The following is a 27,500-nucleotide window of genomic DNA, read 5'->3' as shown; positions in this document are numbered from 1 at the left end:
GGAACTTTAAAAGAGTGCACAGACATACAGTATATGACCTATCCTACAAGGTTCAGTGAAACTCTAAGCAGCTCCTTGGTGTTGCGTTTCATTGCATGGTTTATGTAATACTTCTAGACGTGTCGGGCTAGATACCTCCTTGTGTAACGTTGTTTGTTAGCAACTCTCTTAGTGAATAAAATAAACTGCATCTGAAAAGAGGTTCACACACACGCAATAGTCACACTTGCAATGGTTTAGCTGAAAGCCTGTGTCTCAACACCACAGTCTGTTTTTGCAGTAGTAACTCGAGGCGTGACGCCAACCGCTAAGGACTCTTAATGCTTTAGCATCTATGTGTTGTTGTGGTATTCTAGGCCCGGAGCCATGAGAAAAGTTAGCAGTTGTCTGTCAGGGCTTGTTTGATATGCCACATTGCAAATGGGCCATGGAGACGCGGTTGATATTGCTAAATGTACCCTGCGCCTTCCGAGGGGAGTGTGACAACCACTGAGGCACTCCTTAAAAACAATAGATAGCGCTGCGTGCCAACCCTTTCTGCATGTGGCACTAGCATGAAATGAGGGATTAGGAGGAAGGAAGGAGGAGAGTAGTCTAGCCCCGGACGAGTTGAAGCAATGAGTGTCTAGTGTATTAGAGCTTGTTTCTGATTTGCTTTGCTGATTTGTCCTATTCTACCCGAGAAAGCTAGTCTTTTATTGGTTTCACTTCAGGAACATTAAATTAAGTCACCCAACCATAGGCTTTGAAAGCAGAATCTGACTTTTTGTTTGATCCTGAGTGTACTTAAGAACCCAGAGTGAAGTCTCACACTGAAGTCTCTCAAACGCCTCTGTTGAAAGATGAAAAGTAAAGATCACACATGTGTGTGTTTACTAGTGTCTCCATGGTAACCATTAGCTGTGTTGTCTTGGCATCTCCTACAGGTTACCTGTCCAAGGTGCTGAAGAATTACACAGAGCAGGCCTGTGACGGAGACTTCCTTGCGGTACGCTGTCCGCCCCGCGCCACCATCACCATCCAGTCCGCTTTCTATGGCAGGAGAGGGCCCTCGCACCCACAGCAGTGTCCTCAGAGCTACCAGGCCCTGTTTGGCTCTCACGAAACCCAGGAAGATGACAAATACTGCTCTGTTTCCACAGCACTACAGGTAACCAACAACACAGGCTCCATTCAGACGCCTACAGTAGAACTGAGCTGGAATGCATGGGGTTTATACTGCTCTTTTGCAAACTGATGCCATCTGGCAAAGACACTTATTTTTGCCTACATGTAGAAAAAGAACCTTATGCATAGCCATAAGAAAATATATAAAAAATACATAATTTAAAAATCATAATATTTTTCAATAGTTCTACTGGTGAAGAAAATAAACAAAACTTAATTCTAACTGATATAGAGTACAGAACGTCACTCGTTCATCCCCTGGTTCCTAAAGTAATTTCTCTATGGAGAATAACAACATCATAGAATCGTCTCATATAAGAATTGGGGTCCAAAAATAAACAAACTGTCTCGGCGTAATTGTCAGGGAGGAGGCTCTCTATCCTTTATGATAGTCAGTCACTCATATTTGATACAGTCTGTTATTGGCGAAAATGTAACTCATTCGGCGGAAGTAACATTAGCGTTTTCTCACCGTCAGTTGATGCTTCATATCCATAAGAGTAAAATCGCTGGGGTCATTTGTTTATTTTTGGAACACTTATTTTTTGGAACACTTGACGCGATATTAAACACGTCTATGGGAATTCAGAACGGGGGGGGGGGGAACCGCGACCCAGGTAGGATGTGTAAATTACGCCAGACTTCGGTGATCTATTGAAGAATATTGAAGGTTGACATTGTCATTTGCACATCATTATCTTGTAAACTGTAAAGTGTTATTGTTATTGTCCTATCCATGGCACCTAAAACCAGAACCAGTTCATGTATGTTGCATCTACATACTAACAATAAAGTGTTTCTGATTTCAGAATTCTGAAAACATTCTTCCAGGTTTCATTCAAGTCGAGCTTCCTGCATCCTCAATAATCCTCTCTGTATCCAAGGAAACCATCCCTCACTCTCTCTTATGTCTCCCATGTTCCTCTGCCATAGATCCTTTCCTTTTCCTCCACAACACAAATCAAATCATGCTTAGTTTAAAATAGCAGATGACGTGTTGTGAGCTTGTAGATTGGCTGTTTCTGGTGCATGACGTGGCGCACAATCAAGTATAAATCAGGCATAACCGTTCACCAATAAACAAGCCAGTCTCTTGCCTCTCTTGCGGAGCTTACTTGAGAGATAGCGTCCTGTCAAATTTGTTTTGTGAAACAATCCCCCCAAGGGATTAAAACTCAGAGCAACTGAGCCGATCGTGGAATGCATTGTGAAGATGTTTTCCAGCAAGTTGCACTCTATAGTTGAGGCGAGCTCGCCACAAGGCCCTCGTAACACAAAGCCATTTCATGCCCCTCCCCTCATCCTCTCTTAAATTGATGGGGATGCAGCTAGGGCTAGACCTCCCTTTATACCAACCTCCCACACACACATACACACACATCCTGTTTTTCAGTTTATTCTCAGCCCCCCTGCCCTTTAGGCATTGAACACCCACTGTTTCCAAAATAGCCGTAGGGGACCGTGAACGCACATACACAGAGAACACATTGTGACGAAGCGACCCGTCGAGCGACATGCCACCCACATTAAGACAAGCTCGTGTAGACACCTTTTCATAAAACTTCATTTGGTATTATTGCACCGTGAAGTTTCTATTTAAAATGGTCTTCAAGCCATTTGAAGGTTTGATGACAGATCTAGCTTTCAGTGGCTGACATCATATCTATCTGTGGACTGTTGAATGGCTTTCTCTCCGTCTGCCAAGGTTGGACGTACAAGCTGTTTCTTTTTCAAATTTCAATAGCACACACACAGGCACAGACACACACACACCACAAGCATTGTGTTTCTTAAATGACGTGCGACACAGGGAGGGATACAAACATCCTCACGTGTGTCCATGTGATTTATGTTCATACACACGCTAAAATCACTCATGGGGGGGGGGGGGGGGGGGGGTCCCGGTACGTGTGTGGGTGTGTGTGTGTGTGTGTGTGTGTGTGTGTGTGTGTGTGTGTGTGTGTGTGTGTGTGTGTGTGTGGGGAGGGTTTTGTTCTTGTGGGGTAGAAATGCTCAGATCGGATGCCTTATTTGCCCCCAAGCACCAACCGCAACCAGCCCAGCATTGCACTTTGCAGCTCCTAACACTAGGCAGGCACTGGAACAAACATAACCCCTGTGTTAGTCTTGAATTGAGGGGGAAATGCCCGGCCTAAACACCCTAGACGTCGAACCCCAGTCATTCCTCCTCCTCCTCCTAAGACGGGGACTTGTTGAGGGAGAATGCTGTTCACTGTGGAATGTGCTCACCTGTCTCCCAGGCAAGCTTTAAGATGTAACACCTAAAAGACGGTGAAACCGGAGAGACCATGTGAAGAGATGCCAGGAAGTGACTCGAGAGTAACCCAGAGACGCCTTCTCGTGTTGTTGTTTGTTGTTTTGTTTTTGCTCTCTCTTTCCCTCCCTCGTTTACCTGCCCTCCTGTCTACTCCTCCTCCTCTCCTCCGTAACATTCCCATGGCCTCTTCGGCAGGCCCTTTGATGTGGTTTTAGGTTTTTGCGTGCCGCTGGTCTCACCGCTGTTGGCTTATTGTTCTCTGTCTCTCTCTCTCTCTCTTTCTCTACACCCCTTTTCTCTTGCTCTCTCGCTCACTGTCATACACTCTCTCTCTCTCTCTCTCTCCTGGTAGAAAATGCTGGACGAGTGCCAGGACAGAAGGAGCTGTCAGGTCCTTGTCAACAGCCGCGTGTTTGGAACAGACCAGTGTCCCGGCAGCAGTAAATACCTCATTGTCTGGTACAAATGCAGGCCGAGTAAGTCCCTCATCACCCCCACCACCACACCCCGCACCCCAACTCACATGCCTATCTGTCCCCCTTTATGTTGTCATTTATCATATGACTGTTGATCTTCTGTTCTCTCTGACGCACAGTTGTTCACTCAGACTGAGCTTTTAATTGGCTTTCAGTTGAATTCAGTTTGAAAGGTAATACAATACAAGCAATACAATAAAGAAGATAAAAACACCTGCAAAAACGATAAAGAAAACAAATGTGATGAGTCAGAGTTACATATCAGTAACTCTTGCTCATATAAGATTTTATATCATATAGTACAATATAGATTAGATTTTTGTTTTGTTTTTTTCCCCTGAAGATTGTCAAGGAAGGTGATGACTTTATTGATGTAGAGAGTTCCACAACTGAGGGCCTCTATATTATATGAAAAACTGCTGTTTTGAAGTATAACAGAAAGGTAAATGAATGTAATTGTTTTCCCCTTGTTGGGTAGGAGTGAATATCAGAAGAATAAACCAAACAAATATGAAAATAAATAGGAATGTTACACTTTGTAAATTTGAATATAAAAAACATGATTGAAATCTATAGTCTTATCTGTAGACAATTTTGAGTATTTAATAAAGAGAGGGTGCTGATAGCTCAATTCTGTTTGACAGATAAATCATTCTCAAAAACCTATATTGAATAATCAGTCATTTGTGCAGATATGATGGATATGTAGCAGCCCAAACAATATTACAGTAATTGATATAGGGGAAAATGTGCTATAATAAACAGTTAAATAAGAAGGATGAACCAGAGGACAGATGTTTCTCAATGCACCAAGCATCTTCATAGACTGTGTGTGTGTATGTATGTATGTATGTATGTATGTATGTATGTATGTATGTATGTATGTATGTATGTATGTATGTATGTATGTATGTATGTATGTATGTATATATATATATGTGTGTGTGTGTGTGTGTGTGTGTGTGTGTGTGTGTGTGTGTGTGTGTGTGTGTGTGTGTGTGTGTGTGTGTGTATGTGTATTCTCCTCCATTGTTATTGCTCCAATGGAGGGCCCTCTCTGCATACCCTCCCTTCTCCTACCCTTCTCTCTGTCACTGTCACTCTCTCTCTCTGTCTGTCTGTCTGTCTCTCTTGCTCTCTCTCTTGCTCTCTCTCTCTCATTAGACAGGAAGCTAAAGGCTAATTATACATACATGCTCCTTCCGAGGTCAAAAAATCTTCCAGTTCAGACAGGCGTCCCGAACTATAGTTCGGACAGAAATGTTCTGAGACCACCCATCCGAAGTTCAGAATGACGTCAATATGTAGTTATATCACCTCCCTGTCCGAAGAAAATTCGGACGTGGGAAGGAGTATGTATTGTGCTTAAGAGTATCAGGAGGCAGAGCAGTGTAGTAATCCCTCCCAGAGAGAGGTGGTCTTCATTCACATGTTGTGCTGAGCCGAGCCGTGCTGTGCTGAGCTTGCGTAGCGGTCACACTAGAGTGACCAGGAACCGGGACGCTAATCCACTCGCTCCAACGGCCAATCAACAGGCTTTTGTTCTCTGTCACTTAACCAATGACTCCCCGGAGAGACCAGAGAAAGGACGCATGGGGCGTTAGTGAGGTGCAACGGGCAGGTGTCACTGCCTCTGAAAGGGAGAGCTGGGATGGAGGGAGAGATTGAAGGAAATACAGGAAGTGAGGGGATGAAAGAGGCAGCGAGTGAGAGAGAGAGAGAGAGAGAGAGTGAGAGAGAGAGTGAGAGAGAGAGAGAGATAATCCATCATCACTGGGAGATATCAAGGGTCACCTTGCGCGCACATAAAATACACACCTTCTCTCTTTCTTGCTCTCTCTCTCTCTCTCTCTCTCTCTCTCTCTCTCTCTCTCTATCTCTCTCTCTCTCCCTTTCTCTCTCTCTCTCTCTCTCTCTCTCTCTCTCTCTCTCTCTCTCTCTCATACATTCCTGTTCTACAAAGTAAAGTCCTCTGTGTTAATTTAACTCCCAATATTGTACAAATGGAACCAAGTCCATTTGATTCCACTTGCACACTCTTGAGCTTCAAAGTAACACTCTGTATTTTACAGTGTACACCCCTCCCAGCCTCCATGGTGCTCTTTGGTGTTTAGATTTCCTGGTCAGTGAAGCTGCTGTGTGGTTGCCTGGTGGCTGGTCACAGGTCACTGTGGCTGGATGGGAGCGTTGGAATGCCTCTGCATGGCTCTACATGTCCACTGTCTCTGTTTCCTGCCCCCTTTCACTTAGACTGAAGTGCCTCTTTCTTTACTGGCTTTTCCCCTTTCACATTATTAAAGCTAGGGGCTACACACAATGTGTTGTTTTGGTTTGAGGAAAAACTACTCTGGATTTTGCTTTGCTTGCTCTTAAACCAGTTGATTTATTCAGCGTTGAAGACTACATTTTTATAGTTAAGGTATTTAGGCTGCATTTAAAAGGATGCATGTGTCTATTCCCCAGCTTTGAGCATCAAGTAGAATCCCCCCAAACTGAATATATCGGGTTTGCTATTCCAACACTCATTGCCGTTTGTGTCTCCCCTTCTCCCTCCCCCCGCCTTTCTCCCTCTTCCTCTCCCCTTCTAATTTCTCCCTCTCCCTCTCTCCCTCTCTCTCTCTCATCCCTCCTTTTTCTGTAAATATACCTTTTGCTCCTACTGGAGCTTTTACCGATATTTGATATGTATTGTATTGTATTGTATTGTATTGTATGTATTGTATGTCTATACTGATGAATTGAGTACAATTGGCCACAATCGAAACAATTAAGCCCCTGGGGCTTTTTTGCGTTATCCTTTTAGCATAGCCTTTGACTGTACTACATGTGCTGTTAACAAACTTGTTAATAAAGTATTCAATCAATCAAAAAAACTCTCCCTCTGTCGCCAGATGAGTACAAGAGCAAGGTGGTGTGTGAGGAGGAGAGGATGAAGCTGAGCTGTAAGCGGGGCATGCAGATCGCCGTCTACTCCGCCATGTTTGGCAGAACTCAGCAGGGCACACTGGAGTGTCCCGTACACCACAGGAGAGCCCCATCAGTAGGTGAGACTTGAGAATATCCTTTATATATATACTCACAATCTATGTACGTTATCAGCATATCTTTGCTGTTGGGCAGACACCTTGTACCTCCCATGTTTCAACTTTATATGTTTTTAATGCCTATTTGTGTCACACAAAAGTAGCAGAGTCCACAAGGCACCGGGATGTGTCACGTTGTGGGCTTGTAGATTGGCTATTTTCACTATTAATTCTTTTTTTTTAAATAAAAAAGGAATGGTTTTGGACATACAAGGTTTCGACCTGACAGCGACGATATGTGGGTGTTTGTATACTATATAACTATGTACGTACACACACACACACACACACACACACACACACACACACACACACAGACACACACACACACACACACACACACACACACACACACACACACACACACACACACACACACACACACACACACACACACACACACACACACACACACACACACACTGTACATACCTAGATTCTGACAATATTTATTTGTGAGAGACTATGTATATATATATCTACGATGTATATGTTGAGCATATTTTTTATTTGTTGATTGTTTTTTAAATGAAGCATTAAGTGAGTCCTATCCATCATCATTGGAGTGTGCGGTCCCTTCCTGAGAGAAGCGGAGGGAGGTTTTTATGTCTTATATATATATATATATATATATATATGTAGTATTATGCTCTTGACATGTGCAGGTTGCAATTCTGCACACAACAGCCTCATCATTGCTGTGAACCTTGTGTTCTTCCTGTCTTCGTGTTGGAACGTTGTGATCTGGGGGCTTATTTTACCATTTCCTCTACGGTTTCCTTTTCTGGCCTAGGAGGCTTGAAGGGAACACTATAGCCCGACGCGGCCATTCTTTATTTGTAGTCATGATGTATGCTATTTTGACGACCCACTGTATTTGTTTCCTGATGTTTTATAATAGTCATTAGGAAAATGTCGTTGTTTAGAATATAGTATTCTAAACAAGTACACACACACACACACACACACACACACACACACACACACACACACACACACACACACACACACACACACACACACACACACACACACACACACACACACACACACACACACACACACACACACACTGCCAGGGGAGTAGGAGTGGAATGTAGATCAGATGTCTCTGTCATCCAAAGCACAGTTGGCTCGTAGCAAAGGCACAGTATTGAGTTCCTCCGTGTGTGTGTGTGTGTGTGTGTGTGTGTGTGTGTGTGTGTGTGTGTGTGTGCGTGTGCGTGCATGCATGCGCACGTGCGTAGGATGTCCAGATGTACACTTGAGTATGGTGGAGGGGAATGTTAATGGGTCCATACTTGGACCCATGTGAGGTATTAGCTTTTATAATCATATACAAGTAAAAACGGACCTTTACGGGTCACTTTTTACAGGTTCAGAGTCAAACCAAGACAAAAGGATTTAGCTGTGTAGCTGCTGATGAGGCCATGGCCTATGGGTTGAAGAGTTCACTCATTTACAGTAGCTTTAGTGTGTATTGTGCCTTTGTACTGTTAATGTACAGACGGATACAGACATGTAGGTTTGCTTTCCGCTTGTAAATCAGTAGCTCAATCAGCTATACGTTAACAGGCCCCCAAAGAGCTAATGTGTGTGCGCGTGGGTGTTTATGCACATAATCGGTCTTCCTTTACACATATTCGACCTGTCTCCTCCACATGCATTTAGGCATGGACACAGTAAACTCGTCAGTGAGCACTGAATTCTGAGAATGGATGGATGAATTAACAATGATTTCTTTGGTGAAGGGCAGTGATTCCCCTCAGTGTTCCTTGGGGGGGTTCCAAATGAATCGGAATCAGAATCAACTTTATTGTCACATAAACAGGTTTTCAGGTGTAAAGTGGGTGGAATTCATTTTTGTGCAAGCTCCATCGTTTTTAGTTGGTTACAGGGAGAGGATGATAGAGATAGAGAGATAGAGAAAGAGAGAGATAGAGAGATAGAGAAATAAAAGAGGACGGGGGACAGGGAGAGCAAGGAGGAAAAAAATAATAAAAAATAAATAAATCAAACAAATGAGCTGGGAAACATGTTAAGCAAAAATCTAAGATATCTACATACCGTATATTCAGATACACATAGCATCATCCAGCTGCTACAGTATCTACATCAGGCTAGGCACAAATGGACCCTTTTACATGTCTTTGATTGATTGAATACTTTATTAACAAGTTTGTTAACAGTATATTTAGTACAGTCAAAAGTTATGCTAAAAGGATAACACAAAACGCCTCTGGGGGCTTGTTTCCATTGTGGGACATTGTACTCAATTCATTCAAGACATACAATACATACAATTCAATTCAATACATATCAGTAAAAGCCGGGCTCAGCCATTCTTTTAGGTTAGTCCTGTAACTTTGGGAGTGTACAAAATGGAACCAAATGGACCTGTAAGGGTCCATTTGGTTCCATTTGTAAACTTCCAGAGTTATGGGAGTCCTTTGAGAAGCACTGGTGGTAGGGTTAGGTGAGAGCCGGAGGAATGGCCTCCTATCTGGTTTCAGGCAGAGGATTAAATACAGTAGCAGAGTATTCTCCCTGTCGATGGCCAATGGACTCTACAGTTACAACGGTACAAAAGGGCCAGATTACGGTTGTGGTTACTGTCAAATCACACACATTCACTCACTCACATGCGCTGGACACAATGTGCAGACACAATGGTGTATGCACGTACATACGCATACACCACACACACACACACACACACACACACACACACACACACACACACACACACACACACACACACACACACACACACACACACACACACACACACACACACACACACACACACACACACACACACTTACGCCTTATTGTTGTTGCTGTTCACATGTACTCTTCCCCTCTCATTTTATACCCCCCCCTCTCCTTATCTTCCCATGACATGTACACTTTGTCACTCCCAAACACATACACACACTCTCACACACACACACACACACACACACACACACACACACACACACACACACACACACACACACACACACACACACACACACACACACACACACACTGGTGTTTGATGTGGCAGCCGTGTCACTGCGAGCAGGAAGTGAGGGTGTCTTGAGTGACAGCTCAGATGACCCCTGTTAATTATCTCTAAATGCTTTTCCCAGCCCTGCCCTCCTCCTTCGCTTCAAGGTGTTTTGCTGTGTGTGTGTGTGTGTGTGTGTGTGTGTGTGTGTGTGTGTGTGTGTGTGTGTGTGTGTGTGTGTGTGTGTGTGTGTGTGTGTGTGTGTGTGTGTGTGTGTGTGTGTGTGTGTGTACATTAGGCCTGACCTCTAGTAGTCGAATAGTCGACTAATTAGTCGAGGGGTGTCTGAGTCGACTGACAATCTCTTAGTCGAATTATAAAAATAAAAAAATATTATTATTATTATAATGTTTTTGGGGGTGTTGCCTTAGTCGACTGCCAGTCGACTATTGGCAATTAGTCGCCAATCAGATTCGGCTTTACAAATCCTTAGTCGGGGACAGGCCTAGTACATACGTAGGTATATAGTACACATGGGTGGAAACCTTCCAAAACCGTTCCATTTTTATTACTATTTAAAAAAGAATTAATAGTGAAAATAGCCGATCTACATTGTTCATTAGCGCCAGGTGCAAATATAACCGGTTCAGATTCAGTTACAGTATGTCATGATGATTCGTGGTGGTTAGGTCAGTGTTGATAATATGGTGAAGGATGTCAAGGTGATGTCCTTGGCACGTTGTACACTCCTGCGCACACTGACACCTGATGGATTGCAACATCTAGTACTGTACATTATCCAAGACTTTCTTTTTCTCTGTCGGCAGAGAAAAGGTTTAGGACAGTGGTTAGTGGAGTGTTCCTGACCACAGTATGGGCATTGTTTCTTAAATCCCCCTGGAGTCTCCCTTCTGGATTTATGAGCAGTCTTCATAGGGAGGATCTGATTTGACTTTGGTGGTTTATAGCTGGAGAGTTATGTGGACCTTGCTTACTTCTCTGATCGACATTTGTCCTACTGTAGGTAATAGGTATATAATGTACGCTTGATGAGGGAGTCTGGCAGCTTCCGGATGAATATCAGTAAGGTGTCTGGGTGATTTAGCTGAGCTGAATCGGAGCTCATGTGGCACTGACACTGGATCAGGAACAAGGAATAGTCACTTAAGTCTTGATGATCTACTTCTCTCACCTGAGGGCATCTCCTAGCTTGTTCTCTCACTGCCATAAAGATCTTGTCTGTGGAACCAAATTCTTCTATAATAGTGATTGTATAGCTTTCTTGTACCCTTTGGAGGGAGACGCTATGTTTCAACAGGCAATTGCGATATCTCGTGCTTTACCTATCGCATACCGTTCCAGGTTAGCCAACTTATCCTCATTTCGATTTGTTTTATTGGCGATAACCTGTGTGAAATCTATTAGCCAGCCTGTGAACTTTAATGAATCTCCGTTAAATGTGGTCACAGTTCTAGGAGGAAGGGCAGCTTGTAGTTGGGTTTCCAAACTTTCCTTCAGTTTTTCCAGCACCTCACACAGCTTATCATGGTAACCGGAACACTCGCCCCCAGTGGTTCTTGTATTCTTGTATTTGTTTTACTGAGGATAAGGTTAGAAACTAGACGCGTCGCAATTCAGGGCAATTGCAGAGTGTGGTTGCACCGACGCTAGTCGCGGGTCGCTGCCGCCGGGACTCGAGGAATACGCTGGGAGGAATACCGTCGGAGGCTGTGCCAATTACATTGTCACGTAACTCCTGAGATCACTTGCGTTTCATTTTGAGAGGATTGATCCCCCCAAAATATGGTTTTTGCATCAAACGGTTACATTTTGAGCATTTGTGGCGCCCCCTATGGATCAAAGTTGAAATTCTTTTGGGAATTTGTTGAGTAAACCACACTTGACATGTGATTCAAATTTGGGATTGACTGGACGTTTTGTTTGGGATTTGTGGGCTTTTTTGTAAAACGGGCCCCTCCCGCTAACTTTGGAAGCCATTTACGGACGAACGGTATGGACTATCAAAATTCTGTTTCGGTCCAGATTATCGCATGGGTCCAGAGATCATGTGTACCGATTTTTGTGAAATTTGGACAAAATATATGGGAGGAGGAGCTAAAAGTGTGTTTTGAAGAAAATTCAAAATGGCGGAAAATCTATCCTGACGCAAATGGGCGTAATTTTGATTTTACGACCTACGGTTCAAGAGTTATAGGCCAAAACGTAAAGGGCGCTGTTATAGCACCACCATGTGGCCGATTAGTGTAATTATTTTTTCAATAATTTCTGACTAAATTATGAACCTCCCTTCAAAGTCTTTTAACTCTAGCACTTACGGTTTCCGAGAAAAAAATACTTTGTGATTTCTGGCATTTTTGGTAAAACGGTTCCCTCCCACTAACTTTGGAAGCCATTTACGGACGAACGGTAAGGACTATCAAAATGCCGTTTGGATATGTTTATCGCATGGGCCCAGAGATCATGTGTACCGATTTTTGACATAGGAAATTTGGACACAATTTGTGGGAGGAGGAGCTAAAAGTGTGTTTTGAACAAAATTCAAAATGGCGGAAAATCTATCCTGACACAAATGCGTCATGACCCAAGGAATCTAGGGGAAAAAAGATTTTTATTTTACAACCTACGGTTCAAGAGTTATAGGCCAAAACGTAAAGTGGGCTGTTATAGCGCCACCATGAGGCCGACTGGTGTAATTATTTTTTAAATAATTTTGGACTAAATCATGAACCACCCCTCCAAGTCTTGAAACTCTAGCCCTTACGGTTTCTGAGAAATAAATACTTGAATGGGAGTTTTTTCATTTTCCTATGAAAGTGGATGGGGAAATTTAATGCACTAATAAATCAATATCAATTAAACTATGGAACCAATCTCTTAGCAAAATACAAGCGCACGATTCCCGGTCAAGACGGTCATTTTGACATATGGCACAACATTGGGGGATAAAAACTGTGGGAGGAGAGACGGTCTAAACTAAACCGCTAGGGCCTCTGGAGGATAACAATAGTCTGGTTGCCCTGTTAGGGCAACCACACTAATAAGTTTAGGGCTACACATGGTTTTACTGAGGTTAAGTTTAGGAATAAGGTTAGGTTAGGCATAGTTTTACTAAGGTTACGTTTAGGAATAAGGTTAGGTTAGGCATAGTTTTGCTGAGGTTACGTTTAGGAATAAGGTTATGTTAGGCATAGTTTTACTAAGGTTACGTTTAGGAATAAGGTTAGGTTAGGCATAGTTTTACTAAGGTTACGTTTAGGAATAAGGTTAGGTTAGGCATAGTTTTGCTGAGGTTACGTTTAGGAATAAGGTTAGGTTAGGCATAGTTTTACTGAGGTTAAGTTTAGGAATAAGATTAGGTTAGGCATAGTTTTACCGAGGTTACGTTTAGGAATAAGGTTAGGTTTGGCATAGTTTTACTGAGGTTAAGTTTAGGAATAAGATTAGGTTAGGCATAGTTTTACCGAGGTTACGTTTAGGAATAAGTCTAGGTTAAGCATAGTTTTAATGAGGTTACTTTTAGGAATAAGGTTAGGTTAGGCATAGTTTTACAGAGGTTACGTTTAGGAATACCTGGTTTCAGAGTTATCCTATTTGAGCCTAACCTTATTGGACGCTGATGCAAATATTCTGCCATTATTCGGCCTTCGATTCGGCTTGCCTGGTACAATCCTCGGGCCCATAATTATACCTCAGCAATGATGTCATTTGAAATTCCCATATGAGGAGATTCAGTGTGTGTGTGTGTGTTTGTGTGTAGTTGCGTGCGTGCGTGCGTGCGTGCGTGCGTGTCCATGGCCTATAGTGAGTGAGTTGTATTGTAGCGAGTGCTTCAGTTTATTCTATAGCGGTGTAGTTGTTGTTGGTTTATTAACCCATATTTTCATGGGCCAACAAGAGTAGGTTATAGTAATCTCCTGGCCTATCCTCAGTAAAGGAACAGAGGTGTGGCTGTGGTGTTCAGCTCAACACCTGTGACCACACACACTCCTCCCAAACACCTGCCCAGGTGCTGTGTCTGTGTCTGTCGAGAGAGAGAGAGAGATTACAGTGGAACAGCAGTAGGGATTTGCTTGTACACTAACATTAGTAGTTTGTTTTTAATCTGCCCCTGCAAAAAAATTACGCTGTTCAACATCCATTTTTGTCTAAATGTTCGATGCCAGCCACCAACTCATTTTACATTCAAAAAGATTTAGTAGGAAATACTTGATTCTTGGTGCTTGGTTGGAATTTTTTGAGCACTTGACTGGTGAACACAGAAAAACAACTTATTTCAGTAGCAGTAGGAGATTACTGTCCCCATGATGGGCTGAAAGTAGCAGCAGGAATTAAATGACACACACACACACGCGCGCGCTCGCGCTGGCTCGCGCACACACAAGACTTCTTTGATCTCTCCTCGTACTTGGACTTGGGGTGGGGTTAGACAGGTCTTGGCGGCGATCAAGGATCCTCAAAGCGAAGGATTGGGGTGGTGGGGAGGGGTGCAGAAGAGGACCGGGCCAAGTTCGGCACTCCTCTCTCATCTGCCCCATTACCATCATCACGCACACCTCCTGACATCTAAATAGCCCTCTGCGCTTTGCATGCAGCTCTCAGACTCTTTGTTTTTTTGACATGACGACCAGTGTGCTTTCACTCTTGGAACGAGCCTGAAGTGAACTTCAGGCTCCGATCATAAGCCGGCAAATGGGCTGGTAGTCAACATACGGTAGTAGAGTAATGTTACTAGTAGAGTCACTTGATAGTTTGCAGATTACACCGTGATACAGCTCTAAGATCAACGTCGCTACAGGAAGCCTGGAACAGCTGTTGGACTCAATTTAAAAGTGCTTAATTGTAAAGCCTAATTTATATTATGTAAGTACGACCATGTTGCTGGCTGAGAAGTGCAGATTTTCAACCAAAATAATTTGATGCATATTTTCCATCCCGTCTTTCGGTAAAAAAAATGTCAATTTCGGCGAACTGCGCATATATGACAGTAAAGTATAAATTGGCGATTACTCTATCCGAAGTTCCGAACACCCCCTCCCTCACCCCACCTGAAATCCAACAGTGTTTTGAAGCGTGGATTGCAGTGTAGACAAAGCAGTTAGGTGTGTTTACACTGTAGCGAAAGAGTAGGTCCCTTCCTGTGGTTATCTTAATGATAGGCTGGTCTAGCCAGGGGCCTCTGCACTTGAGGGGCATTAGGCAATGTGGGATGATTTGCAATCAGCAGAGACCTGTGTAAAGGGCTGGATATATACTCTGTTAAGCACGGTGTCGCGCAACGATATCAGCAGATCCACAGATTTTGATCTGCTATTTTCAGTGTGACACTTTAACTTATATACCGTACCGTATATACCTGGTCCCCCCAGGGCTTAGTGTCCTGGGGGGACCAAGCCTCTGAAAATAGCAGATCTACAAAGCTTGTCGATCTGCTATTTTTGCAGAATGTTTGCCTATTATTGACATGCCCAGAATAGGGACGTTATTAGGTTTTATGTGGGTTAAGGGCATCTCATATAGGGAACGAGGGACATTTTCACCAATGGTAACTGTAGCTCCTAGCTGGGTAAATATAAGTGTGCTTTCTGATGCTTTCTAACATCAAATCATTGTTGACATTTTGCATCATGGGTTGAATGCCAGCATGCAGTGACGGGGGGTTAAATCAAACTAATTCAACTCTGAGCATGTACTGTACAAATGTACAGGCATGGGTGGGTGACGCTACGGAATGTAATATAGCGTAGATGTTTGGAAACATGGGAGGGATTCATACGGGCCATTCATCAGTGATGACACACAGTCCTGGATCCAAAGGGATTGTTTTCACACAGGTTTCCCCTGACCCACTGAATGAACCTCATATCAACTTACACCCAGACGCATTAAGAGGGATGTATGTATGTGCGCACGTACAGTATGTGCGTGCAAGCATGTGTGTGTTTTGCTTAAAACAGTTTGCTGGTGTAAAATGACCAAACTAATAGTGTCTCAGGTGAGGCTGTGTGTGTGTGTGTGTGTGTGTGTGTGTGTGTGTGTGTGTGTGTGTGTGTGTGTGTGTGTGTGTGTGTGTGTGTGTGTGTGTGTGTGTGTGTGTGTGTGTGTGTGTGTGTGTGCTCTTGACATCAGGAGTCTCGTATCACATCCACTGATGATGTGGCGTGCGCGGGCCCTTTCGCCATACTCACAGCAAATTGTGAAAGCCTGACACTTCTTCTATTTATATAAACAGCTATAATCCCATAACAATAACCCTGGTCTCCATTATCAAATGATACTCGCCCTGATGACTCAGAGAATATGGGAGGAGGCGGGGGGGGGGAGACTGCAGATAGGGTTGTCTGCCCATTGTCTACCTGGAGTTCCAGGAAAGGTGTGTGTGTGTGTGTGAGAGAGAGAGCGTGGGTACATCCCTTGGAGGATTACTTGGAAGGGCTTTCTGGGAAGGTGTGTGTGTGTGTACTTGTATTACTATACTTGTGAGGGCCAATTGTCTGCACCTACTTTAGTAGAATTTGACATATGTATATTCCGAGGACACTTTTCCTGTCACAAGAGAAATTGTTGATTTATGGTTAAAACGTTTTAATGGTTAAAACGTCACACACACACACACACACACACACACACACACACACACACACACACACACACACACACACACACACTTACTTTAACCCATTCAATCCGGGATTGATATACAAGCTCATTGTGCAGCAAACATTTGTAACTCAAATCTTTGCTTCTGGGGATCCTACAAATGTCTCCTAAAATTTTTTTAAAGAAAAAAACGTATGTTGCTATATATCAGTTGTTCTCAAACTTTTTTCATGTCAAGGAAAGGACCCCCCCCCCAACGATTTGCACAAATTGCGTGCTATGAGCTTGTATATCTGCTATTTTTGAATAGCCAGTGACACAGATGCGTTCCCGGTCATGGTTCACCCCTCCTCACCTATCTGAGCACACCTACACTAGATACTACACTGATGACAACAAACACAGCTTTCCCCCTGAGTTCTCTCTTTATAGCAGCGGGGGGTCAGTGAGGCCTGAGGCCTCCGTGGAAATGAGGACACCCTAGCTAAAGGCATGCTATGGGAAAATTAAAAGCTTTTAAGTCTCAGTATCTCCCCAGAGGACGCAGTCACTGTCCATATTGGAGTCCACTCCCTCAGTAGCAAAGGCCTCCTGCGTCTTGACCTCTAGCTCGTGTTCCCACCGCGATCGGCCTTCGTCAGGAGTCTTTCAGTCCGGAGGATGGGCGTGGTGTGTAGATCCTTTGGAGTGTGTGTGTGTGTGTGTGTGTGTGTGTGTGTGTGTGTGTGTGTGTGTGTGTGGGGGGGGGGGGTAAAGGTTAGAGGTAACTGGGTTTTTCATGCTTGCTTCCTTCTCTGTGTGTGGATTGTCCCATGCTTGTCTGTCTGTGTTAAGTCCGCTAATGAGAGCCAGAGGAGGTCAGACTCTGAGGAATGGCCTTTTAAATTGCATAGACCCCTCTGCGAGCGTGCATGCGCGTTCGCGTGTGTGTGAGCGTGCGTGCTCGCAGAGTGCGTTCCATCATGTCTTGTGTGTGAATGTATCTCTATCCTCCGGTTCCTATTGAAGTCCCTAAACGGGGTCTCCACCTTGCAGCACCCTGGGCCCCCCCTGCTCAGCTAATCACCCGGACAGGGGAATCAAAGCTGCAGCTAATGGGGGCCCTGTCTGTCAGTGGGCGTCCGTGTCAGAGGGGAAGGATTTCGGTGTGGCACGTCAACTCAGAACAAGCCCCTCTGGGAAAGGGACATGGAGCAGGGAAGACAGACCAACAATGACCTGGCATCTGTTATGTAGACAGATGCCAGGTCATTGTTGACCTGGCATCCTATAGTGTGTATAGTTTCAAAGTACATTTCAAGATTTTTTGGGTGGATATTCTATGGTTAGACTGATGATAGGTTCTTGGTTTACTTATGTATTAGTTTATTAGTAGATTACTATACTTGATGTATTATCTTGTGCTGTCCTTGCTTACTGGATTGTCCTCTGGATTAAGAGCGTCAGCTAAAAGTATGCACGCTCGCACACACTTTATCCAGTGTTTTAACAACTTCAGCCCTTTATACTTCGTTGTACAATGAATAGCAAAAATAGCAGATCTTCAAGCTCACAACACGTGTAGGTTGGCTATTTTCTGCTATTTTAGATTTTTTTGCTTGAAAGGTTTTGCCTATAATCACTTGCCAGAAATAGGGATCCAGAGGGTTAATGTGGTTACGGCCAATAGGTTATGAGTTGACAACATGACCAGATGGCTGTTATAGAGAAACCCCCCCGGAACCGTAGACGCGTACACCCGTTTCACCGTGGCTGAAGTGTAGGAGAACAGGTGGGAACAGGCTAACCTTTGAGGTGTCGGGGCTCCTTATCCGGTTACAGTCCAGCGGGTTCCCACAGGACATCACCTCACCACCACCACACATCATCTCGAATTGGGAATTCTAGCACGGAGGAGCTCTGGGAAACATCCGCGTGCCTCCTCTGGACCGTGTCCAAAGGGATTGACACTGATTCAGGTTCCCATTCCAAAGGAGTCTCCCATTATCTATATGCCTAATAGATCAGCGATTCTCCAAGTCTTTAATTTCAAGGACCCCCATAACTCTGAGAGCGTACAAATGGTACCATTTGTATGCTCTCAGAGTTGGAGCCCTGGAAGGAACCCTGAAGGTCCCTGGACGCCACTTTTGAGAACCACCGCTATAGATAGATACAGATAGATTGGGCCACCAGTTTAAGTTTACAGTAATGGCCTCTGCTGTAATAATACGGTACATACAGTACATACTGTGGGCCAACGTTTCGTTGCTAATCAATTTTAACCTGTCGTCCCAATTTCGGGCATAAATAAGCAACATTTCACCATATCTACAGGCTAATGCGTTGCATCGCCTGGAGATCTGCTTTTTGAATGTTTTTAGAATAGGGCTTAGTAAGTGGTTAATCCAGCAAAAATGGTCTGCACACGGTCATTTCCAGTGTGTGGATGTTGAAAGTGTGCGACAGAGCGACCGGATTGGTCTATTTCACTTCCTAGCCAGGGCCATTTGACCCCTCGACCCCCATCACCATTCGTCGTGGCCCGTTGACATGTGAGTCGAGCCTTAACCGTCTCTCTTCTCATCTCTCTGGTCTCTCTGGGGCCCACCAGAGCAGGGAGCATGGGGCAGACCAGTGTCCATTTTCAAAGGCTCTCCCCCATCCTTGTGTTTCGGGGTTTTAAAGGGGGAACGTGTGGGGAAGGCCAAAGGAGGTGTCCATGCGGAACCCCAGGCTCATCAACATTCCCAGAACAGGCTCTGTTCCTTCTCTACTCCATGTGGATGAGCCACAAAAAAAGTGGACAGGCTTTTAACAAGCAGCGCTCCCAAATATAAAGAAAGAAGAGAAGTCACTGTAGAACGCCAACAATAAGCTATATTTACAGTGTTTTGATTAGGCTTACCGACACAATAACAACGGCTACGTACAGAACATTGAGCAAACGTGTCTCAATTGTAAACACTTTGCTGCCTGAGGAAGAGTTTATGTTTACGGCTATGGCTATAAAAAAAATATAATTATACAGTGGCTTCCCTTCTTTCTTCATATTTTGGACCCTCTCTGATCCTGCCAGCTAGGTGCACTACATTTCACAATGTAGGGTACAACAGCTGTCTTTAAGCAATCATTCACAATTGCATTCCCATGTCTGTTTCTGTGGGTTTCCTGTGGACATGCACACATACACAAGCACGCACGCACGCACGCGCACACACACATGCATACAGTGGAGGGGAGAGGAAGACAGAGGAGGGGAGCGGAGGAGAGCATCTGAAGTCGTTGACAGGCTTTTAGTGATGATGTATGAGAGCCCCATCTATCACTCCTTCTGCTGTCCATCCACACACACACACACACACACGCACACACACACACTCTCTCTCTCTCTCTCTCTCTCTCTCTCTCTCTCTCTCTCTCTCTCTCTCTCTCTCTCTCTCACACGCGCGCGCGCGCGCACGCGCACGCACACACATGCATGTACACAAAGCATGTACATATACAGAAAGATGTAGACACACATGTCCACACAGACACCAAGCACAATTACGCTCTCACACACACACACACACACACACACACACACACACACACACACACACACACACACACACACACACACACACACACACACACACACACACACACACACACACACACACACACAGTGTTGGATCAGGTGTCTGTGAAACAATAGGGGGGGCCCAGCAGAGTGTCTATGGGAGGCTGGAATAGGGGCTCCACTCAAGTAGATGAGAAAACCTTTGTGGGAAACATGTCTTCTGAGATGCTTTCTTCCTCTCTCATGTCAGAGAGTGGAGTGTGTGTGTGTGTGTGTGTGTGTGTGTGTGTGTGTGTGTGTGTGTGTGTGTGTGTGTGTGTGTGTGTGTGTGTGTGTGTGTGTGTGTGTGTCATGCTCTTTGTAGTTAACAGAGGCACATGTAGTCCTTTGCGACTCACACAAGGGCTGCATGTCAAACACCCAAAGGACATGAAATAAGTTGTATAATTTTTTTTAATGTATGACGTACATAGAAATAAATGTAAATATCTATATCATCCGACTATTGACTCAGTCCCTCCGTCCGTCCGTCCTTGCCTTCTTCCATCCATGCAGCCATGCATCCATCCCTTTTTGTCACTGCCCCCTGTAATTTCATTATCTTTTTCCTTCTCTCTCTCTGTATGTCTCTCTCTCTCTCTCCCAGACTGCCAGTCAGGGGTGGCTCTCCAGGTGTTGACGTCTCGTTGTCAGGGGAAGAAGAGCTGCATGGTGCGGGCCTCCACCAGGGACTTTGGGGACCCCTGCTACTCTGGCACCAGGAAGTACCTCAGTGTCATCTACACCTGTGGTGAGTCACGCACACACGCACACGCACACGCACACACATACACACACACACATACACACACACACACACACACACACACACACACACACACACACACACACACACACACACACACACACACACACACACACACACACACACACACACACACACACACACACACACACACACACACACACACACACACACACACACACACACACACACACAGAGCACACAAAGCTCCAGGACAGCTCACAGAAGGAAAAGGAGGAGCTTGGTCTACCACCACTAGGGGGTGGTGTTCTCTCACCAAACAGCTTGAACGTGCCTTGACCACACTTTTTAGCTGTGCTACTCAGATGTAGTTATGAGCATGGTGCATGCAGTGATCTGCTCTAATGAATAGATGCCGTATGCCGCATATGCTCTGTAATAAGTTCTATGGTTATACTCATGTCAGAGATGTTCAAACTGTCCTCTATAATAATGAAGAGGAGGAGATCTGTGGGGGGGGGGTGGGGAGGGGGGGGGGGTCTGATGGTGATGGTGATGATATAATTTTAGTGACTGCTGTTTTTCAAAGTAGCTAATAATTAGGGCTGTCACGATTCACGAATCTCACAATTATGACATTTTACTTTACCATTAATTGTCGCTCAAATATTAACGATTTACGGTAATTGTGTTTCTGTCTTGTACATTGGAACATTATGAATAAAAACTACATTTCTGTTTGGCTATTAGGCTTCATAAACAAAAGTTACACAGGGCAGATATGACAAATAACTTACATATTTAATAACTCCAGGACAACAGAGGACATGAGTATTAGTAACGGAGCCACCTCCTCCTATAGTTTTAAACAACTCCTTAGAATACAGCTCTCCTCTGGTCTGAAATGGGATGCACAAGTTCATTTTATGCTGAAGAAGGCTCAGCCAAGGGTTCATTATCTGAGCTTATCTGTAAGTAACATCATACGTCATACTGTAATGTAATGATGTTTTTTAATCAAACTTGAACTTGAACTTGAAATAGCCGATCTACAAGCTGTTTGCAAATAAACATCTTTCAACATGGAAATGATTATGACGATTGCGTAAAGAAATCCTTGCGGTTATCTCAAATAATTGCAATTAGGCGATTATGTAATAATTGTGACAGGCCTACTTATAATAGAGCACTGGGGTTGTTATAGTAAATGAATGGAACCCCCTTAACCTTGCAGTATTTGGAGCCATTCTCAGTCCACTGAGGTACTGTCAGTGTTTACATTGTGATTTAGTGGATTGCGGATAGGTTTCATATACTGTCTTCTTTTCTCTTTTTTGTTTATCTTCATCTTTACCACAGGGGTGTCCACAAACCTTTTTCAAAGAGGGCCGTATTTGAAAATATGAAAATACCTTAAATACAATTTTATTTAACTACATATAATGCAATATCACAGGCACTGTAGCCAAATGTACGCCACTCATCTGTGCTGTGAACCAAACAAAAACAATTCAATAGTTTTTTTCACATGCATTCACTGCATTCCAATTACATTTAAAGTCCAATAAATTGTCTTTTTTTTTTGGGCGGTGAAACCGCCCCTATAAGTGAGGTTTGGATATTTGTACAACAAATCCTGCGCTGTGATTGGCCAAAAATGTACCCCGCCTAACCCTGCACCGTGATTGGCCAATCACAGTCTATTCAGGACTGTGATTGGCCAGTGTCACATGACACATGTGCATAGCCCTACTGTATATAAGAAACCATAACTTAAAAAAAACAATAAATTTGTTTTTTTTAAGTTATGGTTTCTTCCATCATAAAGAGTGTTTCAATAAATGTATTTATTTTTTGTACATGATTGGTTGACTCCATTCAGTATTGTGATTAGCTAGCAAGACACCGCCCACTTCACACAGGGTGTGATTTTTAAATGTCTGTAGCCAAATGTAATCAGGTGTGAAAAAATACAATAAAATACAAAAACACAAGAAACAAGCAGTTATGCATCCTTACAAAAATTCTACTGAGAACTAGCCTAGTTGTCCAGGTTCATTTCAAACAGTCAGAAACTTCAATGTATGAAGTTCCCGACATCGGCATCGGCGGGCCATAAATAATAAATCTTAGGAAGGAAGCCGCTTGCCATATAAAATTTGCCCTCATGCCACGACTGGCCCCTGGTTTATAACACATGTGTGTATGTGTATGTGTGTGTGTGTGTGTGTGTCTGGAACGAATATCGCAAACCGCTGGACCGAACAGCACCAAACTGTGTATGCACATGGCCAGCAGGCCACAGAAGTACTCCTAGTACATAACATTTTTGTTACATAATGTTTTACACTTTTTGAAATATTTAACTTTCATTTGATCAGGGTCAAACAAGTCTATCTATGAAATCTATGAAAAAGTTGAATCTGCAACATAGTTTTATACAATATGTAGTTGGGGTCCCTGCTTCATCTCGCCGCTAAGGGGTCCTTGGCCTGAAAAACGTTGAAGACCCCTGTCCTAGATACATCACCCTTTTCAACACTATCCTCACATCCTGTTCAGAGAAGACTGAACATGTTCTCTCCCACCAGGGTGGAGCACTCCCTTTCCTCATTGTCCGGAGGGCTTATGGTGCCAGCTGCCAGGCTTGTGCCAGCATTTTTTGCCTCGAACATTGTGTAGAAAGCATTCGGTTTATTTGCCAGTGTAGCGTCCAGGGGTGTAGTGCTCGCTTCACGCGGCACCATGCCATTCCACCAGTCTTTTTTGCACGAGCACGCACCGGCGTACACGTGCGTGCCGGCGAGACTGAGTTCCCATACTACTGTCACAGTGCTACATGTATGATCCCTCATACCGCTGTAGTAATGTAGATTTGTTGTTGGTAGGCTACTTAAGGAACTATCAAACAAAAGGGAGGAGGGCGTACACCAGTATTGCTGACCTTGGTAAATAAGTATAAAAGTAAAGAAAAGGCCGCACACTCGTAGCCGTTAATCAACATCATCATTCCCTGAAGAGGACCTTTCCAGGTCGAAACGTTGGGTTTCCATTTAAATAAATCCTGCATCGTGGCTACGAGTGTGCAGCCTTTTCTTTACTTTTAGGCTACTTTTAAAACTAAAATTAGCCAGCAGTTAACAACACTTCACACCCCATCAGATGCGCAACCCAACCCTGATGGAGTTCATTTCTCCTCTTTGTTGTCTGTGTGTGTCTTCATGGGAATAATTACAAATGAACATAGACAGGTAGACAGGTAGCTACAGCGACAAAATGCTGCTGAAAGAAGTCTAGAATAGTTTTTGAGTGAAAGATCAAACACGTTTTTCAGAAGCCATGTGCACGTGACGTCATTAAAATAGCATTCCCCAGTTAAGAAAATCCCCACTGCACCACTGGTAGCGTCAGCACTCTCAATTGACTAGCGCTTGCCGATCACAATCTGTGATTGTGCGTAGTCCTTGTTGCCACACAACGCTGCTTTGCATGTTGATTCTTGATTCACAATCAAACTTTATGGTCAAAGATAACTGTGCAACGTGTCTCTAAATAGATAAATACTGTATGAGTGTGCTAGGTGTCTGTCTGGGTGGAGGGAAGACGTCTGCTCCCTGAGGCCAATCTTGATCAGGGCTGTAATTCATTATCTACACACACACACGCACATGCATACGCATAAGAACTCATGCACGCACATCCTTCACACATACAGTATGTACACACACACACACACACACACACACACACACACACACACACACACACACACACACACACACCCACACCCACACACACACACACACACACACACACACACACACACACACACACACACACACACACACACACACACACACACACATAAATACGCATGCACACACATTCTTCACACATTCAGTATGTACACACACACACACACACACACACACACACACACACACACACACACACACACACACACACACACACACACACACACACACACACACACACACACACACACACACACATAAATATACGCATGCACGCACATTCTTCACAAATACAGTATGTATACACAGACACAAACACACAGATGCCCCTGGCAGTGGTGTGTTCTAGGTTTTTTCGGAGGGCATACGATAATTATTCCCTGCACGACATGCGCGTGCGTGTGTGTATAGGCTATATGCTTGAGTGGGGTCAATGGATGAAATGGTCAGTAGACGTTATATGCTTTTTTTCCCCAAAAATGTTGCACGGCATACTACGTATATAGCGTAACACGGTAGAACACACCACTGGCCCCAGGTACTATGGATCAATCAGTGACATGGTCTCATCCCACTCCAAACTGGATGTGTTTGATCTGATTGTTCTCGGAGAAGCGGCCCGTTCTCTATCTCAACATCAACAGTCCAGCAGACAGACAGGCAGACAGACAGACAGACAGACAGACAGACAGACAGACAGACAGACAGACAGACAGACAGACAGACAGACAGACAGACAGACAGACAGACAGACAGACAGACAGGCAGGCAGACAGACAGACTGTCAGGCTGTGTTTATGGAGTCATTTGGCTTCAGCCTCTGTCTGACTTGCCTTATCTGTGGCTGATAACCACCATGCAGTGTGTGCACTCTCCCCTACTGCCCCACTGCAGCCCTATGAGCGAAATAATGTGGGAGTGGGCCTGTGAGTGTGTGTGTGCGTGCGTGTGTGCGTGTGTGCATGAGTGTGTGCATGATTTTGTGTGTGTGTGTGTCATTTTCGTATTTACTGTGTGTGCCATAATAGTGTGCGTGCAATCTGTGCATGTGCTTGTGTTGTTGCCTGTGTGACTGTGTGTCAGAGGGTGAGAGAGATCAGATTAATAGTGTGTGAGAGTCAGTTCATGTGTCTGTCTGCATGTGCACGCTTTATGCACATGTGCATGTGTGTATATTCAAGTTTTTACGGGGCCAGAGCTCTCAGCTCTGGACCTGTTTTAATGTTGCCCTCTTTTTTCTTCCGCCACTTTTCGCAGTTCTGGCTGAACCGTGCTGTCGCTTTTTACGAAACTCGGCCATATGGTAGATGGTCATGAAAAACTATCAAGAAATAATTCTCACAATCTTTCGTCAAAAGGTGGCGCTATAGCAAAATGCCAACTTTGAACAGGTACAACTCATGCCCTGTTTGACCTACAGCCATGAAACTTCAATATACATATGCGTCTACTCATGATCAACAACTTTCACACTCTGACTTTTGATCTCTGACCTTTAGATCTCCCACCATTTTGAATAATATGAAAAACAGTTAAAACCTATCTCCTCCTGGGATTTTTTAGTAATCTGCACGAAACGTTTTACACATGAACTTTGAACCTATGCCGAAAAACATGTGCAAAAGATTTTCCATAAGTGAAAAAATGAAGCTTTAATGAGCCAATGAATATTGCAGTTTTATGACAATTATTCATCTGCCCCTAACACATACATGCAGACTCACATTTCTTTGAAACTTTGCGGTAATGTTGAGGGTCATTTCAAATATCACTGAAACCAATCTTACTCCAATTGGTCAAAGGGGGGCGCTATAGCGATTTTTTGAAAATGCAAACTTTAAACAGGCAAAAGTCATGTCTCGTTTGGCCGACAGCCATTAAACCTGCTTACACATGTGCCTTGACTCATGAGGAACACATGTATCACGTTGACCAGTAAGCTCCGCCCTTAGATTGTCCGCAATTTTGAGCAGTTTGAAAAACACTTAAACCCAGGATTTTTCAGCTATTTGCGTGAAACTGTATCATCTGAGAGATCTCCTTTTTCACAGGTTTTTGTCTGTTGGTCCAATAGCTTCTCCCTTAAACGTGTGCCTCTCAACCTGAAGGTTGCCAGTTCAAGCCTCACATGATGCAGACTCATTTAAGTTAAATTGCAAAAAACATGACTGTATCAATGAATACATGTGCAAACGGTAAAGATAACATGAAATGCTTATTTGAGAGTATGTTTTTTCAATGTATGACGTACTTCATTGTGAAAATAGCCGATCTACAATCTCACAACTTTTCAGATAGCAACGTTTTGTGAGCTTGTAGATCGGCTGCTTTCACTGGTTTATGTTTCGAGGAGACATACAATTTCTCTATTGGTAAATGTTTTGTGAACGAGTGATCTTAGTGTTAGTGAAACAGGGGCTTGGTTCATGACAGAAGGCAAAAGTTTATGATCTTCAACAGACAACTTCAGCCTGGATGAAGCTATAGCACAACAGGTAGTGTCTCAGCCTGTGAGTCTGAAGGTTGAGAGTTTGATTCCTGTCAATGGCAATAGGTTGAGCTGTCTGTTTCTCTCACTCTGTCTATCTGGCTCTGGTAGGTGGGTCATTCCACTTTACAATTGCATCGCACCAAACATGACTGCATCAAATAATGCATGTGCAATTTTTTAAGACATTACAATCTAATATTTAATTCAGACACTGTGAAACCACATGTTGCTTTTCACTTGGCAGGATGTAAAATGTCATCTCTCTCTCTCTCTCTCTCTCTCTCTCTCTCTCTCTCTCTCTCTCTCTCTCTCTCTCTCTCTCTCTCT

General features: G+C 43.9%; 1 protein-coding gene across 1 annotated transcript in view; it reads left to right on the top strand.

Annotated features, from left to right (window-relative positions):
• The window catches only part of eva1aa (eva-1 homolog A, regulator of programmed cell death a), a 93,612-nt gene that overhangs the window by 23,957 nt on the left and 42,155 nt on the right, over positions 1 to 27,500 (top strand). The window contains exons 2-5 of the mRNA XM_080453033.1: positions 927 to 1,150; positions 3,798 to 3,921; positions 6,813 to 6,965; positions 20,808 to 20,951. Coding sequence (XP_080309159.1) covers positions 927 to 1,150; positions 3,798 to 3,921; positions 6,813 to 6,965; positions 20,808 to 20,951 — 645 coding nt within the window. The remainder of the gene's footprint in view (positions 1 to 926; positions 1,151 to 3,797; positions 3,922 to 6,812; positions 6,966 to 20,807; positions 20,952 to 27,500) is intronic.

Source organism: Gymnoscopelus braueri (assembly GCF_963280865.1).
Source record: "Gymnoscopelus braueri genome assembly, chromosome: 16".
Classification (NCBI taxonomy): Eukaryota; Metazoa; Chordata; class Actinopteri; order Myctophiformes; family Myctophidae; genus Gymnoscopelus; species Gymnoscopelus braueri.
This window is presented reverse-complemented; position numbering and strand designations above follow the sequence as displayed.